Raw genomic sequence first — 20319 nt, 5'->3', positions numbered from 1 at the left:
TCTATTCCATAAAAAAATCACTATCATTTGGAAAAATATATATTCGGTGAAGATCACCCAGATTTCAAAAGAAAATGGTTAAGCCTTTTTCTAAATGATTAAACCAACAATTTGATGTGGTGAGTTTTCCTATTCTGCACTCTGTACTCTCTCACCTTGCCTGCCTCTTCTTCCCTAACTCTCCTTTCCTGTGTATGTTCTCCTCCTGCTTTAAATTCCATATGTTGTACATTGTAATTCAGTCTGTCATTTGTTGTTTTCCAAACATATACTTGTAAAACATTGCCATTGCTTTAATAAAAAAAATCAAGAAAATATATTATGGGACGCGGCCGTGGCTTTCGATTGATCATCATGTAGAGAGTTCCTGCTCAAAGCAACCCCCTACCCTCTCCCCTTTTTCATAAAATACTTCCACCCTCCAGTCTAATATTCCAACACTGAAATAAGTTGATTGATTTTTTCTTATAACTGTTGTTCACTGCATATTTAGCGTGAGGTATGCCATTTTAGCTTTTGATTGGGGTGGGCATTACGCGCAGAGCTTTTACCATCATTATTATTATCAATGAGTGTGTAACCACATTGTAGGCATGGCGTTCGTTAATAGACTTATTAGCTAATAATATACTTGGCCCACCTCGGCCCGGCCCACAACAACTTTTAGGCCATCCCGAAATGAATAATACTGAGACTAAGTTTACTAAGACTGCTAATACTGGTTGACTAAACCAGGGATAATCTAAAACAGTCTCCTTGACTATACATTGTTAAAACGTCTGTCTGAGCCAGAGAACCATACAGGGTCTCCGACTGAACAATTTTCCCGCACAAAAACACAAGATACGCCATGTTTGGTGCAACAGGAAATTAATCATTTATTACTGATCCCATATGATTAGAACATAAGAGGCTAAAAACATGAATGCTGAAAATAAAACAATGCAAACAAGTACTGTGCACCACATCAGTTTTGTCAAAATGTACCATACAATACCTTGAGCATGTACTTTCACCGACTTTGACCACAATGTAAACATAAAATAAAATAAAATCTTTACTAAGCAATAGAAATATTTACAATATTATTTAAAAAACATAATTACTTGCTCAAAAAATACAAATCAATATTGGGGTATTAAAGATGAAACAGTGATCTGGTGCATGCTATAGGATCAAGGTAACATTCTTGTACAGTGAATAACACTGCAACATTCTTGTACATTGTACAACTTGGTAATACCATATACACTATAAATCAGAACTTCATGGCACTAATGAAGAAAATCCTGTTCAGGTGACTGTATCACAGAAATTTCTCAAAATTTATAAGAAATATTTCACGAATTACATAACAATATTATGAAAAACATGAAAATCCATCATATTGCTAGTGAAAGCTATAGTGTAAATGTACAACAAACTGTGGCCTCCTCCCTTGTGAACACAACAATGACCCAAGACCCTTCGTTAAAGATAACAGTATCTACAAATCAGATTTACATCCAGTACACTGACATGATAAGGGTGTCTACATCTACACTAAAATATAATGCATGACTTAGAGCGAGACAAGCAAAGGTAACTAGATACCTCTGTGGTAGAACACTGTCTGGAAACTACAGTCCCGGATACTCATGCTGTTGTTCACTGAAACTCTCTTGTATAATGTATAATCTTTTTAACTAATGCATACTGTAAGTCATTGGTATGTACAATGTATACCCTGGGTACATTGTTGTACATTTTAAATCCAAGGTGACTGTAATTCTCATATTTCACCCATTTAACATTGTAGGACAAGGCAACATATTTCTATGGAGTAATTCTGCAGAACAAATATTGCTAAGAAAACTTAAAACAGATAGATCAAAGAATGCTGCAACCTAAGACACAAGGGTAACCTAAATACAACAAACATAACAACCAACAGACACAAATAAGATTTCATTAACAAACAACTGAAGGTTCATGAGCTACCATCTGAGCTACTATCTCCATGAACTTCTGAACACCACTTGAACCATGACCACACCAAATTCATAACATTTCCTTTGTCTTCAATAACTCATATCTACATGACTTGGGTAAAATTGACTTTGGTAATAACAAATCAAATGAGATGTTACGTAAAATTTGATGATATTTGTTGATTATTGCATTTAAACCAGGCCGGAAACATCACAAAGGACAGGGAACTAGCACCTTCAGCAGTCAACTAAAGAGTTGTTCCAACTGTACGGCAGTGTGATCTTTAGCCAGTGTCCACTCCTCTAGTGTCCCCTCATCACATGGTCAGGTGACCTACTGAATCTTGACTGATGTCAGACGGACGTCACCATTGACATTCAGGAAGTCGACCCTGCTAAGAGGCTGGATCCTGTGATTGAACTCACAGAAATGTTGGTTGTTGACAGCAATCTGAAATACAGGGGCCTGAAGTTAGCAGGTTATAAAGAGGTATTTCATTGCCTACCAAATCTACATCCCATAGCACACTTATGGTGCTCCATGGATTCTTGTAGTTGTCCGTTCACATTAACATCTCATCCTACTGGGTACAAGATATGTTCTACATATTATATTCAGGATAAAACTTTTTTTTGTAAAGTATCTATTCTAATACTTTAATTTGAGGCCTATCTGGGATTCGAACCCAAAGTCTCAAGAGTCCAACATCCAATCACAGCATATCAAAAAAATGTGGTTAACTTATTGTGAAAGTATAACAAGAGTTATGGCCCCTCAGTATAGAGAATGACCACATTTCATCAAAACGACGGTTTCTTTTCACATCTTTACTTCAGACTACATAAACACAAGGCCAACATCAAATACTCTTTCTTGAGGAAGATTTGCACTTGAAAACATCTAATTGTTTCACCTTAATGCTGGCTTGTTCAATGAGGATGATCATGTCGAAGTTGGCATTTGGAATAAACGGAAAGTAATTCTGGTGTTTCTCCTCAGTTCCCCAAGAGCTGCCGACTTTGTGGGTCCTCACAGTCTGGTTGTAGGCGCCGCCATAGTTGAATCTCACATCAAAGTGCAAGCCTATGTCCCCTTGCTCACTCGGGCCACACATCAGGTTTACTGTGAATCTACAACCAGATAGAAACTCAGAATGAGTGAAGTGTTTTGTTGACCTTATCACAGGTACAGCCTTACTTCTAGAAACTGCCACATCCAAATGTCTAGAATTATGTCTGCCCTCTCCATGTACATGCCAAGGGCAGATAACTACAATTCAAGTGCAGAACCAAACAATGATCCATTCTGTCACCAAATGCAGTTCAAATCTTTCCATGAGAATATTTTAAATATTTAAAGGCTAATTCATTCATTTCCTTCCACTTGCACTAAAACTGTTCACACAAAATACTGTGGAAAAGACTTCTTCCAGGAAAAGAGCTTGAGTTTACATAATGTTCACGGAGAAAATACACAGTGTCTGCATATAGCAGTCTGCAACTGACAGAGTCTAACATGGTAAGCCGTGGACTGAGAGCATAACGATTGAGCAATGTGTGTGAGTGATTGAGTATGGTTTTACACCAGTCTTAGCAATATTCCAGTAATTTCATAGCAAGGACGACGCTAGAAATGAGATTCACACATTGTACCCATGTGGGGAATCAAACCTGGGTCTTCAGTGTGACAAGCAAGTGCCTTACCCATTATACCACACCACAGCCCCTGAGGAATGTGAGGATAATCTGAAGACATCAGGATGGGGGTTTCCATTGGTGTCCCACAAGGTCAATGTATTGATTTACTAAAGATATCTGGATGGGGGTCACTACTGGTGTCCCATTAGGTCAATGTATTGATTTACTGAAGACATCTTGATGGGGGTCTCTACTGGTGTCCCACAAGGTCAGTGTATTGACTTACTGAAGACATCTGAATTGGGGTCTCTACTGGTGTGCCACATAGTCAGGGTATAGACTTACTGAAGAGTGACTGAGTTTAGCTGTACACCGCACTCAGTAATATTCCAGCTGTATGGCAGTGGTCTGTAATGATTAAGTCTAGACCAGACAATCCAGTGATCCAGTCTAAGTAAACTTATCTTCAGAACTTTTCGTTACACTCCACTACTGAGTCTAACAAAACCTTAAGGGAGGTCGCATCAGGTAACCTTTGATATTGACCAATCAGAATACAGCTTACCAAAATGCACATTCGCACATACCTTTTTAACTTTTTATCTCGATAAGGTTCGTACCCGAGCGATTCCGAATGCTATTCAGCGTACGCTCGCTACGAGGTGATTCACACGGTGTACGTACAACCATGACAATGGTGAGTAAACAGTCGCTTAAAATAATGTTTCTGGCAATATTCAAGGATGTTATCTTGTGGAAATATTATCTTTACAGTATGGTTCAAAATTATTGAGAATAGCTTAAGCATTTCATATTATTAAACGAGAACAAATCAGATAAAATTGAATGTATTGTGAAAGTGAACTGACCTTTTCATGTTGTGTAGGTAACAATTTAATATTTTATCAAGTCTCCTTGAGCTTCACGGCACAGTCTAAGACGGGTAGGCATACTTCCTATCAGAGAGGTTAGTGTCTCGTGAGTTATGCTGTCCCAGTATCGGACCACTTCTCTCTTCATGTCTTCAATTTTTGTCAACCCCTTTTGATTCACACATTCCTTCATCATCCCCCAAATGTTCTCAATGGGATTTAAGTCAGGACTATACGCAGGAAATGGTAATGCAGTCACATTTTTCTCCTGAAACCACTGCTTGGCATGTTTTGCGGTGTGTTTAGGATCATTATCTTGCTGCAAAATCCAGTCATTTCCATAAAACACATGTGCACTTGGAAGGAGAAAATTATCTAATATGTTTGTGTAGCGTTGACTTGTCAGATTTCCCTCAAACACACACAGCGGGGTCGTTCCTAATAAGGATATCCCTCCCCATACATGAAACTTTGGGCTGTATTTAGGTCGTCGATACAACGGTGCTGACGCAGACTTTGTCCATATTTTCACATTATTGGGATATACCCATATTGAGTTTTCATCAGTAAAAATCACATTTTCCCAGTCAAAGTTTTCATGTGCCAAACACCACTCAACACGCCTGTCTTTATGTTCTTGTTTCATGAGAGGAGAAGGAATTCCAGTGTTTTTCTCCCATCCAAGATCAATCAAATTTCTTCTAACTGTAGATTTTGATACAACTGTTGATCCCCTTTCTATCATTTCATACCTGATGTTGGAGATGCTTGCCCTTTGCTTTTTAGACGCTAAAATTCCCAGTCGGACGCGATCTGAGAAGTCCAATTTTCTGGGTCTCCCTGCTCCTTTCTGGTGCCCAAAATCCTTTCCCTCTTTAAAATTCTTCTAATCCTATACACAGTAGAAAGAGGAGTTCCTGTTCTCTCTGCCAATGTATTTACATCATCAATTCCTTGATTACACAACTCAAAAATCAACCTTCTTTTATCTTCAGCAGACATTGTTGACAGTGCTGAGGAAAATGACGTCTGCTACAAATTCAGGGGAGGTAACTCTAATTGTACTATACTCAGTAGGCCAAGATGAGTTACCTCCCTTATACCATTACTTAGTTTTAAGTATCAGTGAATCAGTTGAGGTGTTAGGATAGCTCAAAGTAAGAAGAAAAATTCTCAATAATTATGAACCAGACTATATATAATATTAAGTCCCTCTGATCCCTAAATGGTAGCCATTGTCTGACTGGCTAAATCTCTTTAACCGTCTCGTGTTTGATTGGACGGTCATTGGTCGTTTAAAGGTTACCTTCTACTAGGTTTTGTTAGACTCAGTGGTGGAGTGTAACGAAATCCACTGAGGCCAAGTTTACTTAGCTTGTCCAGTGATCAACAGCAGGAGCATTGATTTACGCAACTGGGAACTGATGACATGTGTCAACAAGCAAGCCTGACCACCCAACCCTGTTAGTCACCTCTTACAACAAGCATAGTCGCCTTTTATGACAGGCATGGGTTGCGCTGAAGGTCTATTCAACCCTGGACCCTCACAGGTCGATGTACGGAAGACATAAGGATGGGGGTCTCCACGAGAGTGCTGCATATCAAGGAGTAAACTCACCGAGATACATTAGGGTTGGGGATTCCACTGATGTAAATCATACGGCCAGGGTAGATCCCACCTGGAATGCTGGTTGTGAAAGGCACAGGCTGCAAGAGATGTACAATGTACAACTATTCCGATCATTTACACCAAACCCGGGTCTTAAATGTCTGAAGTGGACACATTAGGCACTAGGCTACCTCACACAAGCTGGATATTAAGTACAGCAACATAAATTCAAGGCAAGACTGAATAATAATCATATTAATTCAAAACATCAAACTGTAGCAGCTGAACACAATACATAAAGCAGATGTTTTGAATTACATGTGAAGACATATTGATCCATAGAGTGAAAAGTGTTGTTGTGTATGATGTTGAATATTTGTTCAAATTTGTGCCACACTCAGCAACATTTCTGTGATAAATGGCAGTCTATACATAAACAAGTCTGAAGTACACAAACCAGTGACTGACGTTATGAGCAGAGACTACTATTGTCAGGATATAGTGACACACAAGTCACCATCCCTACATCAATAACAGATTACTGAACCATTCATAATTTATGGCTAGGGGTGGTGATGATTCTAAGAGGCTAAGAGGGGGTTGGGGATGGCAGCGTGGAGTGTCACCCATTTTGTTGTTTTGGGAATGTCGGAGGGGTCGTTAATTTTGTACACATGCTCTGGAGGGGGAGTTCATTGATTTTAATTTGGTGTGGGGGTGGTGAAGTGGGGCGGTTGTCACTAACAATGAACATGCAACTCTGTAAGAATCACCATCACCCTCCTGTAGCCATAAATAATTAACACTCCCTCATGTAATAATTTAGTTCACTGATCCATGGAGTCAACTCAACCATATATGGTTGCTGGGGTCCTACTCTAATCTGGAATGGGTTAATGTGTTTTAAATCATTCAGTTTTTCACAACTTACCGGGTTGTAGATGGGTTGTACACCACCTGGATATGAGGGAGGGGCTGGTGCTGGGCTCTGTACAAACACACACAATAGCATACATGTCACATACATGTCATATACTTGTCATATACATGTCACATACTTGTCACATACATGCCACGTACATGTCACATACATGTCATATACTTGTCACATCCCTGCCACATACATGCCACATACTTGTCACATACATGTCATATACATGTCATATACATGTCACATACATGCCACATACATGCCACGTACATGTCACGTACATGCCACGTACTTGTCACATACTTGTCACATACATGCCACGTACTTGTCACATATATGCCACATACATGCCACGTACTTGTCACATACTTGTCACATACGTGTTACGTGCATGTCCCATGCTTGTCACATACAGTCAAGTCTCATTAATTTCACCTCCATTTATCTGATTATCCACTTTAACCGATGCTTTTATTGGTAACATATTGAATAAATGTAATTTAGTCTCAATTATTTAGTCCTCCAGAATCCGACAAATGCTTTGCACCAGACAATGTCGGATTAAAGAGACTTGACTGTACACAATAGTGGCACATATATGTCACATACATGTCACGTACATAGTACACACTTGTCACATACATGACACATACATGGCACATGATATGACATGATATCACTCTGTGTTAAAAAAGGTATTATGGCTACTAAAAGCCAACCATGCAAGAATTATCATGAACTGACTTGGGATCATCATCAGGTCTACTCTAGAAACTGAACCAATGAGAAGATCCTGATGAAACTAAGGGAGACAATTAAACAAAGCAAGTTGCATTTCCGTACATGATATAGCTCTCATGGAACCTGTCAGATGTCACTGGATAACAACTTGAACTACAGTGTTGTGAAGACTAGGTGAACAAGCATATATATAATATGTTAGCATGCAGTTACATTTGGGTGATATTAATTGTTGTCCAACCACATTCCAATAAGGTTTCAGTCTTCACTACCACCAGTGTAAGTATACTTAATCTCGTTATTATTCATCACACTCCACTACTGAGTCTAATAAACCCTAGTAGGAGGTTGCGTCAGCTAACCTTTGAGCAACCTGTGACCATCCAATCAAATGCGAGATGGCCCCCATGGATTTAACCAGTTGGACAACAGCTATTGTTGAGGGTTTGGTGGGACTGGTCCCTCAAGAAACAAAAATACGCATAAAACACGGGTATTTGGTCTGCAGTATATATACTTAGGGCTTTCTGATGACATGGTTACCATTAGCTAATATTTCCGCAAGCTGACATCTTGGATTATTGGAAAAAAACTTTACTTTCAGTGACAGTTTACTCACTGTTGACTGTGCATTACCCAGAAAAAAGCATGCGGAATCGTTCAGGTACAAACATGTTTTAGGTAAAAGTATAAACAGCACGATTACACGATGCCATTTAGAAAGTGGTCAAATGCAACATATGTCATATTTGGGATTTCACTTTCTTAGTAAAGTACAAATTCTAGTACTTTTTCGGTTGAGTCCCATCCGGGATTTGACCCGCACCCTCAGAGTCAGGCACCTAATCGCCAGCACACAAAGTCAGCCGCCTAGCCCGCTCAGCCACCGCGACTTCCACATAAACAGCACGTGTGAATATCCACTTTCGCAATTTTGAAAGCTGTGTTCTAACTGGTCAATCTCAAAGGCCACCTAACACAACTGGGGTTTGATAGACTCAGTAGAGGAGTGTAATGAATATTGATAGTAGGTTTACTTAGACTGCACTACCACTACACTAAGATGTAACAAAATCCCATTGTTAATCACATCAGAATGACTTTTCACAGTTTTTAATGGGCCAATGAATGACTAGGAGTAAGCTGATATTAGCCAATGGGACAGCAGCTTTCTTGCTTTTGTAACAACTGTCATACTGAAAAGTATTTTGACAAAATTCTTGATTGCAATATTTGCAACTGAAAAAAAATAATTCTTGAATGAGTAACAGCTTGCCGAAAATGTATGGCAGTATTTCCAAAGAAGGATTCTTCGCTTTACGACTGCATGATTAGAAAACACATTTGCATATTCTCTGATCAGTCAGGTGAAAGGTTGTTCAGAGGTCATCTATAATCAAATATCTTGAGACAAATGACAAGGAACAGTTAAAATTTAGATTAAAGTGATAGTGACTTCAACTCAAAAATCAGCAACTGTCAAAATGTATGTACTCTTGGCAGAGACCATCTATTAATGGTCTTTGCTCTGTAGAGTCATGCCTCAATATGATGAACCAGTGATTAACATCATGAGCAACTTCGAGTTACAATGAAAACCAACTGAATCATGTGTCCAACCTCTCCATGACTTGACCTCATACAAAATGCACATTCGTTAGTAACATGACACTCTAACCAAGACTCACAACAAGGGAGCATGTTAACGATGCCCACTTCTGTATTACTCTAGGTACATTTCAAAGGTCAAATGTTAGGGATCGAAGTTCAACAACTAACATGTTACAGATTACTAGAAGCACCTGCTTAGCACAAACAGTAAACATGTTAGCTCATGATTAGTTTAGGCAGAATGCAAAGCTGGGAGATACTGCAAGAATTCATCCAGTCCTTCTCAAGCAAAGACAAATTCATCATGCTCTGATAAGTAAAGCTCTCATCAAGCACAATGATGAAAGAATATTGCTTGAACAAAGACAGTCTTTCATAAGCCAAAACACAAATTCAGGAAATTAGCTCTGGTAAGTAAAGATCCATTATGAACGATGAAGAAGAATGCAACAAGGATTAAATAAGATCTTTTGGGGGCACAAACATGCAGTGTAACATGCAGGAATGCCGTTAATTCAGACAGAAAACAACACTGAAAACTCTGTATTATACAGATAATTACACAGTATAAAAGAATGAGGGTCAGATGAACATTTGCCACACCACCACAATAATATTAACAAATTTCAATTACCAGCAAATCAGTGTTTTTTATGATTTCATAAATTATTACATGGATGAGTTCACTTGTACTTAAACACCAATATCATAGAATACATCATTAACTACTTAGATCAGAATTTCCACACTTTTTCATGACTAAGTTCATATTGATTAAAAGACACTGCATTGATTTGTCGAACACATCTTGAAGGTGCACTATCTGATCTGTATCCTTCTATCACAACAAAATTGTGCTTGCTCTCATAGAGAAAATTTCTTCCATTCGCGGTGAAATAATATACCATTAATAACAAATGAAGGTATGGTTACATTAATTCTTTTATGTCCTCAATTAAAGAAATGCTTGGTTGGTTTGTTGGTTTGTTGTTTAACGCTGCACTCAGCAATAGGGAGGCAGCCTGTAAATAAATGAGTCTGGACCAGACAATCCAGTGATCAACATCATGAGCATAGATTGACCATTGGGATACGATGAGACATGTCAACCAAGTCAGTGAGTCTTACCACCCGATCCTGATAGTCTCCTGTTTTGACAAACATGGTCAACCAGGTCAGTGAGTCTTACCACCCAATCCTTATAGTCTCCTGTTTTGACAAACATGGTCAACCAAGTCAGTGAGTCTTACCACCCGATCCTGATAGTGTCCTGTTTTGACAAACATGGGTTTACTGAGGACCCAGATATTTAAGGGTAAACAGATGCAGCTATGACAGCGGATGGGTATCTCACATTGATGTCACATACTGTATGTATGCTGCCCAAAGCTTCACACTTACATTAGTTTCCCCCATTCAATTCTTACAAAACCGCTTTTGCTAATTTTTACAACATTTGGTTGTGTCAAATCAATTATCAAACTATTCTAATAAATAAATTCCTGGTACTCTAACTATATTTGAATTTCCTTCCTTCATAACAATTTGTCCAACAAAGCTGGAGAATTAATGAAGTTTCTCAGATTCAGTTTTCTGTCAATTCGAACTTGATCAAAGGGTACAGAACGTACATTGCACCAACAAGTTTACTTCAATGACATCATGAGCTGTGTAACTACTCTATGTGGTGACCGTGCGTCTTACCCCTGGGATCATGGGTTGCCCTGCGATGTACATTGACGCACCTGCAGGGGGTGCAAAGCCAGGTTTGGCAGGGGCATAGCCAGGAGGGGCGTATCCTGGAGGAGGGGGTTGGTAGTGTGGTGGCATAATAGGCTTGAAATGGAAAGAGTGTGCAATTCAATTCATTTCCAAATATTATATTAACACATTAAAGCCATAACTATTGAAAACAATATTTGTAGAATTATCCAATCATATTTCTCACTTATTTGCTATGCAAGATCATTCTGTCAATATAGACCTCTCTAACAGATATTTGCATAAGTATTCACACATTCAAGTTCAGTTCATCCCAAAAACACGTTGAAATGACAGTCACTTCATTTGAAATGATACACCAAAAATTATCCCTTTAGAAATCAATATGAATTTGCTGATCATAAACACTGGAGGTAAATCCCCTTCAAATAACAAAGCTTGTATGACCAATTAAGTATGTCTGCTATCAGATGGCAGCGTATCAATACTCTGGCACCACCACTGTGGTCATCCTGTCTTGTAACGTAAACCAGGGTATACTTTGTTGTATGGTGCCAGGAAGGCAGACTTTCATGCAGCAGCACCTGGGGCAGAATTGGCAAGGAAAAGAGAAACATTCTTGCCGTAGTGATAGTAACATTTCCATGATGATGATGATGACTTACTGCACCACCCTCAAACTTGACGTAGCTGACGTTGACCTCGCCAGAGATGATCAGGTACTGCGCACTCTCCTTGGGGATGCGGTGACGGAAGTTGGCAAAGTGGCGGCCGTTGATGGAAATCTGTGGAGACAAAGCTACTTTGTGATTTTTCAACAATTTGTAAATCCATATTTAATTAACGTAATAAACAAACATGAGTTTATCAGTTGGATAAAGTTGTGTGACTATAACCTTCTAGCGCCTAACAGGCAGCGTGGGTTATCCTGGGTAATAGTAATCAGATTCTAATTACTGTAAGCAACTACTCAGATGGATACGAGGCACTATATTAATGAATTATTATTATAATAATCATTTTTTACAACTTTGTAATAAATCTGTCACTGATGCTATTGTACGCAAAACTCCACATCCTTATGATGATTTACTTCACTTCTCTCTTGAAGCAAAACATCCCCAATTCACGCAGAATTCTGAGGGGTAACATGTATACATAAGGTAAATTTACATGCTTAACTAATTTGTCCATACATTTTAGCGCCCTTCAACCAAAGTGGTCAATGAATTTACCTTATAGTGATGAGGATCCGCCAGGATGATGATTTCAAATGGGGTCCCCTTCCGGAGCGGCATCCCCCCTGTCCTCTCCTCCTGTCCCCATGCATTGTACTGCTGGGAGTTCCGGACAATGGCGTTCTCGTTGAATCTCACATTGAAGTGGAGGGCAGTGTCAGGTAAGGGGCTAATCTGGGGGCTCACACTCAGGTTGATGGCAAAGCTGTAACATCCATGCCGTCATGTTAGTGTATGTTGCTATTCGCTACATTATAACTTGTAACTGGTCATGAAGGGGGCATGAGTTGACGCACCCTTGATACTTGTTTATCGTACAACATAAACAAACACCAAAGAAACCTCAACCCATGGTATCCAAGGGACCAGTGAAGAATGTATTTAACTTATCAAACACGTCAATGTTAATTTTGAGCTATTTGAAGCATGGGTATCAGATCGTACACTTCAGTCAACCTGTGTGAATCGAATGATTTGAATCTTGCATCTTGCTGGGTTTTTTCCTGTGAGTATTGTCTTAGTAAAGTCGCCGCGATGTAATTCCCTTCTTAATTTTCACAGGGACTACATTTGAACGTTATGTCAAAATTTAATTCTTGGAAAGAGAGTCAAATATATTCGAGGCATCACTAGATTTTGTGGACAACACAAGAAAAACAGATCTAGAGTTATCTCCCTTCCATTGATTTCCATTCGCAAAACAGGTAATTTCCATGTATCATTTAATCTTTTTAGATAAAAAAGTAACTACCACGAAGTACCGAATGAGCTGCTATTGGCAGACAGGTGTATTGCAATCAAACACACTTGTAAGCGGAGTACATTGAAAATAACAGAGGAACGTTCAGCCAATCAGAAAACGACATTTATGTGTGAGGTAAGATAATGCTTTATGTGGCTAGTTACTGTCACATTTCTGTGTATGACTAGTTGCTCTACCTCTGTATGTGGCAAGTCCCTACCACCTCTCTCTGTAACTAATCCCTCTAAATCTGTATGTGGCTTATCTCTCTTCCTCCACACATCAATAGTCCCTATTTTACTCAATAAAATTCCCATTTACTCAATTAATTACAAATCTGGGAGTACAAAAAAGCAGTAGAAGAATCACTTAAAACCCAATAGGTCTATAATTACTTGCATACATTACTCAATTAACTAAACTAGCTTGCGTATAATTCGCCCAGTTCTAGGCCTCCTACCTCTGTATGTGGCTAGTCCTCTTACCTCTGTATGTGGCTAGTCCCTCTACCTCTATATGAGGCTAATCCCTTTACCTCTGTATGTGGCTAGTCCCTCTACCTCTATATGAGGCTAATCCCTTTACCTCTGTATGTGGCTAGTCCCACCACCTCCATATGTGCCTAGTTGCTCTGTCACATATGTGGCTAGTCCTCTTACCTCTGTATGTGGCTAGTCCCTCTACCTCTATATGAGGCTAATCCCTTTACCTCTGTATGTGGCTAGTCCCTCTACCTCTATATGAGGCTAATCCCTTTACCTCTGTATGTGGCTAGTCCCTCTACCTCTATATGAGGCTAATCCCTTTACCTCTGTATGTGGCTAGTCCTCTTACCTCTGTATGTGGCTAGTCCCTCTACCTCTATATGAGGCTAATCCCTTTACCTCTGTATGTGGCTAGTCCCTCTACCTCTATATGAGGCTAATCCCTTTACCTCTGTATGTGGCTAGTCCCTCTACCTCTATATGAGGCTAATCCCTTTACCTCTGTATGTGGCTAGTCCTCTTACCTCTGTATGTGGCTAGTCCCTCTACCTCTATATGAGGCTAATCCCTTTACCTCTGTATGTGGCTAGTCCTCTTACCTCTGTATGTGGCCAGTCCCTCTACCTCTATATGTAGCTAGTCTTCAAACCTCTGTATGTGGCTAATCCCTTTACCTCTGTATGTGGCTAGTCCCACCACCTCCATATGTGCCTAGTTGCTCTGTCACATATGTGGCTAGTCCCTCTACCTCTGTATGTCGCTAATCCCTTTACCTCTGTATGTCACTAGTCCAACCACCTCTATATGTGCCTTGTTGCTCTGTCACATATGTGGCTAGTCCTTCTACCTCTGTATGTCGCTAATCCCTCTACCTCTGTATGTCGCTAGTCCAACCACCTCTATATGTGCCTAGTTGCTCTGTCACATACAGTAGAACACGGATATAACGAACTCCAAGGGACCAAGGGATTTAGTTCGCTATATCCGTTGTTCGTTATTCACGTTTGACTGCCATATTGGCTTATAGAGATGAAGAGACAAGTATATACATGGGCTACATATTTTTATTCTTGTACATTGACATTTAAATTCTGATTTCATTGTTGAAATACATTACCTAGAACATGTTTAACAATCACAACAATTTCAACAATATAACACTTAACTGCGTTTAACAAGGTTGATGTATACCGCTAAGTCGCTGAGTTGACACTGAGCTGACACTGAGTGAGTTCGCTACTCACGTCGTTAATTGGGCTTGGGGTCAGGAAATCAGTTCGCTATAACTGTTAATTCGCTACTCACGAGTTTGTTATTCACGTATAATTTTAATGATATTATAAAGGTACCGTTGACGGGACTTTTAAATTTGTTCGCTATATCCGTTTGTTCGCTATATCCGTTTGTTCGCTATATCCGTGTTCTACTGTATGTGGCTAGTCCCTCTACCTCTGTATGTGGCTAGTCCCTCTACCTCTGTATGTGGCTAATCCCTTTACCTCTGTATGTGGCTAGTCCCACCACCTCTATATGTGCCTAGTTGCTCTGTCACATATGTGGCTAGTCCCTCTACCTCTGTATGTGGCTAATCCCTTTACCTCTGTATGTGGCTAGTCCCACCACCTCTATATGTGCCTAGTTGCTCTGTCACATATGTGGCTAGTCCCTCTACCTCTGTATGTGGCTAATCCCTTTACCTCTGTATGTGGCTAATCCCTTTACCTCTGTATGTGGCTAGTCCCACCACCTCTATATGTGCCTAGTTGCTCTGTCACATATGTGGCTAGTCCCTCTACCTCTGTATGTCGCTAATCCCTTTACCTCTGTATGTCGATCAATCCTAACCCAGATCTTCACAGGCTAGTCAATACCTCTGTATGTGGTTAGCTGCTCTATCCCTGTATGTAACTTTAGCTCTGTACATAGTCAAGAACATATACACCTTTACACATTAACACACTCACTTGTTTTGGTGATGATGACAGTTGCCCTGTACAATGATCATCTTGCCATTCTGAAGTCCACCTGGGATGGGACAGGTGTAAGGAATGGTCTGAAACAGCACAAACATGGTCACTACAGTGACTTAATCCCCTACCACAAATTACAACATCAAACATAAGAAGGAATGAAAGTGAAAGTTGTAACTTCAGATGATGTTAAATCTCAACAAAAACATGACCTGTCAACCTCTCTCTTGCTCTGTAGGTGTTCATCTATACAAATATTTTCAAGACTCACTTTGACCTTGACATGAATTTACGAAATATGCAAAAATCAGTGATACAGAAACTGCTTATTGAGAAACATTCAAGACATTGAAAGTCTAAGAAGAAAGTCACCCAAACTGACTGGGCCCTCAGCCTTCCCTAGATAAAGCTTGGTGTTGATTATGAAGAAAATCCAGTGCAGTTCTTGAGATATCTCACTAACAAGAGTAAAACAACAATGTACCCCTGTGACCTAGAAATCAAGGTCAAGATCTTTTGGTATGCACATACTGAAACAAATCATCAAAAATACCAAATCAACTTATAAAGTTGAAAAAAACAATGGAAATATAAGCCAGCGAAATAGGAGTTCAAATGATTCACTAAAGTTCACAACAAGCCCTCAGCGTATCAGCAAATGAGCCAGCAATCAGAAGCCGTTGTTACACCTGAGTGCACACACAAACGCTACGACTGGGTTCGGTCTCCCGAGGGCTTCATTTCAAGGGAAGTAAGCCCAAGTACAAAATATTCCACTTCTGAATCGCGATTGTACGCTTATAATGTTTTTTATTTGTCTTTCTACAAGCGCAATGTATATTATATGTCCTGAATATGTCATAATTGTGTTTCAATTATGTTTGATTTTTTGGCTGCATGTGACCTTTAAGATCTTCCAATTCAGACAGACTGACAGCGGGAGCCTTATACTATATCCTGTTTTGCACTAACCACACAGCATTGAATAAAAACCCAGCAATCCATTCCCTTCTTACCTTCTATTACCTAACTTACTAAACACTTCTGACAAATATTACATCCCCATTAGATCTATTCACACTTGTTCACACTTTCGAACTACTTCCTTACTTGGATGCATCGCTCAAATAAATTGCCGGCCGAAAGGCCGAATGCAGTTGGTATGGTACTGGGTATCGGGTCAGCAGTTTCAAATATTTGCAGGCCCTTGTGGCCTACAGTAAATGATCTGTCAGGATTTTTTTTAGCTGGAATCTTTCCCATATTGTTTTGCTTTATTAACTTTCAGGAATCACCCATGATCCATCATGTTACTGTAACCTACAGTTTCACTTCCTGGTATTTCAGCACTTTGCACATAAGAATGTCAACACCAGTCTTTAACAAATAAACCCTTCTCTCTGCGGGGATAACTGATATTGTAGTGTGAAACTCTGTACAGTGTAGTTTTTGTTGTTATTGGTTTGACTTTCACTAAATGGACCTGCAGATTTCATTCAGAGCCTGAATATCATAAAGCCTGATGGCAACAGGAGGCCCTGATGGCCAGCTGGCAAATTTAAGTATTGCAAACACTGTTTGGATCAACTTTATTCAGACAGACAGGCAGACAGACACTTTATTCACTTATATACGGGCTTATGGCCCAATTTACAGTTGATATATAATGTGTTTATAATGTCACATGAACACAAATTAAAATAATTATCTAGTAATAAATATATGTTTTAACAAAGTTGTAACTGAATGTATAACAAGAGGATTTTGAGATGTTAGTAAATTTACCATTAATTGGCACATTTAATAAAATCAATATCTTCTTGTTTATACCTTCTGGAAAAATTGACATTGAAATTGTGTAGGGAAAGTCTAAATTTACACATGGCTCTTATCAAATCCTTGCTTTCTAATAATGTTAGATATTTTTTTGGCTCTATAGCTGATTTTATCAAGTTATAACGACATAAAAAGGATGAAGATGAAATAATATTGAACCAGTTTTGATAATACATATCTTGTAATGTTTGTTTTAATGAGGATGGAAATATTGGTTACATTATTCTGCTTCCTACAAATACAGCTTCCTAGAACTTTAAACTTATATCCTTTCTTGTAATATTGATCCCTGTTGCAAGCAGAAGCACAAGAGGATTGTTTTTCCCTTCCAAAAATAGCGATGATTGCAGGGAACAAAAGGGATTTTTAATTTTTAAGGCCATACCCAGTAATTTTCCACTTAAAGTCTGTAAATAATCAAAGCTGGACCACATAATCCAGTGTTTGACATCAGGTACACCCCACTACACAGTTGGAATATGCTGACTTGCATCATCTAAGTCAGTCAGTGTTCGCAGTAGGTTTTGTATGAGTGCATGCAATAATAAAATTATTAATACTATGTGCAGATCTTTTGATCATGAAATTTTCGTTTCAATCCTGAATCATTTCAAAATCTGTTCTTGTTTTAAGGTACGTTTTAAATTGCTGAAAACCAATTCTAACCCCAGTTTGTTAAGTTGGTATATTATGGCCAATTCATCTGTACAGGGACCAGTATCTTGAGGGTATATAGAGGTGTTTGCTTCTTTGTAAAACGCCTTATTTCCAAAAGCTTCAACTGCTGCCAAATGATTCAGGTAGAGAGGTAGATATGCTGCTCGACAAGGCAGTAATTAGTAAAACAGTTAAGTTTACTTTTTGCTTATCACAGCAATATTTCAGTCATAGGAGGGTCTGTATAATAACTGAACCAAACAATCCAGTGATTGACATCACAAGCATCAATCAAGACAATTAGGAGATGATGATATGCATCATCCTTATGTTATCTGTTTTTGTGTTAATCCATAATTCAAGAGTCCTTTATCAGCTCATATGCAAGTACACCTTCATATGTACATTGGCACGCAAAACCCTTGACCATCACTTGAGATTGGATTTCACTTGAGACAAACAAACTTTAGCCTAGAGGAGGTCCAAAGGTCAGGATGATGTTGCGCCATGTTGAGATTTTATTCTCTCTCTTAAGTCATGTCCGTGTGACGGGTTTTCAGTTTCGCAATGAGACAACACGTTCACTCATGGCAGTGACAATAGATCATATGCTCTCTGCTCATACTCTGCTGACTCGCGCATTCAATAAAATTGAAATTACAGGTCAAAGTAAGTTTTCGTGGACGACCATTAACTTTGACTGTAATATTTTCCATTCCTTACAATGTTCCCCATTTAAGGTTGAATAACGCTGTGGTACCATCACGTTCCAAGAACCACCCCGCCCACTTCCAAGAAGGGAAATTCTGACCTTATCTGAACGATTAAAGTTAGTTCACTAATACACAAAAGTACAGCGATGGAAAGTGATAATTAAAACGTACCGGGTTCACAATAGTTCCTCCAGCGTATGCCATGATGTCGGTGTGAGATGTCAAGCTTTCTTGCGACTAAATGCAGTTACCTCCGGAACAATCGACACCACGATAAGAAGTGATCACAAGATACACTGTCAACACACGGAAGTGAATCACAGCCGCAGTCGATATGCGCATAGACATCTAGGTCACATGACGATTGCCGACCGTAACTTGACGAGGGGTTATCTTGGAAGCGCGTAACTCAGGTTGTACAGTCTTTCTCCATGTCTGTTCTCAGTGATAGGTCCAAGTCAGAGAAGTAATTCTATCCTTAGCATCGGCAAGTCTAGATAGGCGGAAATTAAGTCTATGGACGTTGATCAATACAACATGTTGGTCTGTATATGTTCCTGAATATTTATTTTATATATTTTTGTCTTATATTAAAGTCACAACTAAATTAAATCTAGGCAGAACCTCAACTATCATATAATTCCGATATCACGATTGATTTTAAAGTCTACCGAAATCAATTGTAATTAGTGTAGCACCTAGGCGGATCCAAAGGGGTAAGGGCCGTGCCTCCCCACCCCCACCTCCACCTTTCCTGCTGCGCGCACGCACGCACACACACATACACATACTTCTAAAAAGGCTGTATCCGCCCCAGTTGAAGATTTCCCGTGCTCTCATTTCAGGAACAGAAATACCACTTGAATAGGTAAAAGTTAAGAATAGAAGTTATGTAACCTTGTGAAAGAGTAGGAATTGCAGGAATCATGCACGAAAGTCATTTGACTGGTTTTCAATGGTTAACATCCTCTGTGCGTGCGCCAACCATTAATTGCTCCCATTCTCTCGATTTCAGACAAATGATGATATGGGTAAGAACTGATCTTCAGCTACCCATGCCTGTAAGATTCGACTATCGGGATAGGGGGATCAGGCTCGTTGACTTGGTTGACACATGTCATCGAATGCCAACTGTGTAGGTCGATGCGCAAAAGTGTGATCAAAGGATTGTCTGTTCCAGATTCGATTATTTACAGATTGACACCATAGAGGTAGTATAATGCTAAGTGTGGCGTTAAACAATTAACGAACAAAAATGCCGATTTCATGGGTTTTGAACACAAGCAAGTATAGTTATGTCATGGTATATGCACAGATGTTTCGAACAAATAGTTGTATTTCCAGCCAAGTCTTTACTCTATATGGAAATTTATTTCAGTATCCACGTAAAGCTCAACCACTCTTTGTTCCGATTTCATATTTTCATGCATTCAAAAGCTTTAGTCCGTAAGCACATCCGCGTTGCTTTCAGGATATTTGTAGGGTTGTTAAATAGATACGCAGAACTTGCACCAAGCTGTGAGACTGTATGATAAGACCAAATGATAAGTCCATGGACTTAGAGAGTGAATTTAATCTGACGCC

General features: G+C 39.3%; 1 protein-coding gene across 2 annotated transcripts; it reads right to left on the bottom strand.

The window, feature by feature from the left end:
- Positions 1–853: 853 nt before the first annotated feature.
- LOC137294682 (galectin-4-like) lies at positions 854–19101 on the bottom strand. 2 transcript variants are annotated; one of them, XM_067825753.1, is made up of 9 exons: positions 18907–19101; positions 15524–15612; positions 12330–12537; positions 11760–11879; positions 11077–11208; positions 7021–7077; positions 6099–6187; positions 2885–3101; positions 854–2421 (listed from the first exon to the last, which is right to left on the bottom strand). In XM_067825753.1, exons 1-9 carry the CDS (start codon positions 18937–18939, stop codon positions 2305–2307), a joined length of 1062 nt encoding a protein of 353 aa, XP_067681854.1. In that variant the 5' UTR covers positions 18940–19101; the 3' UTR covers positions 854–2304. The 2 variants fall into 2 exon arrangements, with proteins under 2 accessions (XP_067681854.1, XP_067681855.1); XM_067825754.1 differs by lacking the exon at positions 11077–11208 and having other exon boundaries at positions 18907–19083.
- Positions 19102–20319: the final 1218 nt, after the last annotated feature.

This window comes from Haliotis asinina, chromosome 8, assembly GCF_037392515.1.
Source record: "Haliotis asinina isolate JCU_RB_2024 chromosome 8, JCU_Hal_asi_v2, whole genome shotgun sequence".
Classification (NCBI taxonomy): Eukaryota; Metazoa; Mollusca; class Gastropoda; order Lepetellida; family Haliotidae; genus Haliotis; species Haliotis asinina.
This window is presented reverse-complemented; position numbering and strand designations above follow the sequence as displayed.

What these genes read in the sequence shown, in the direction of transcription:
- LOC137294682 (XM_067825753.1), bottom strand. Translation starts at nt 18,939, where the DNA reads ATGGCATACGCTGGAGGAACTATTGTGAACCCG. An exon ending in TCAAGTTTGAGGGTGGTGCA is followed by an intron (nt 11,209 to 11,759) that starts GTAAGTCATCAT and finishes TTCCATTTCAAG; the next exon opens with CCTATTATGCCACCACACTA. An exon ending in TTGAACAAGCCAGCATTAAG is followed by an intron (nt 2,422 to 2,884) that starts GTGAAACAATTA and finishes CCTGTATTTCAG; the next exon opens with ATTGCTGTCAACAACCAACA.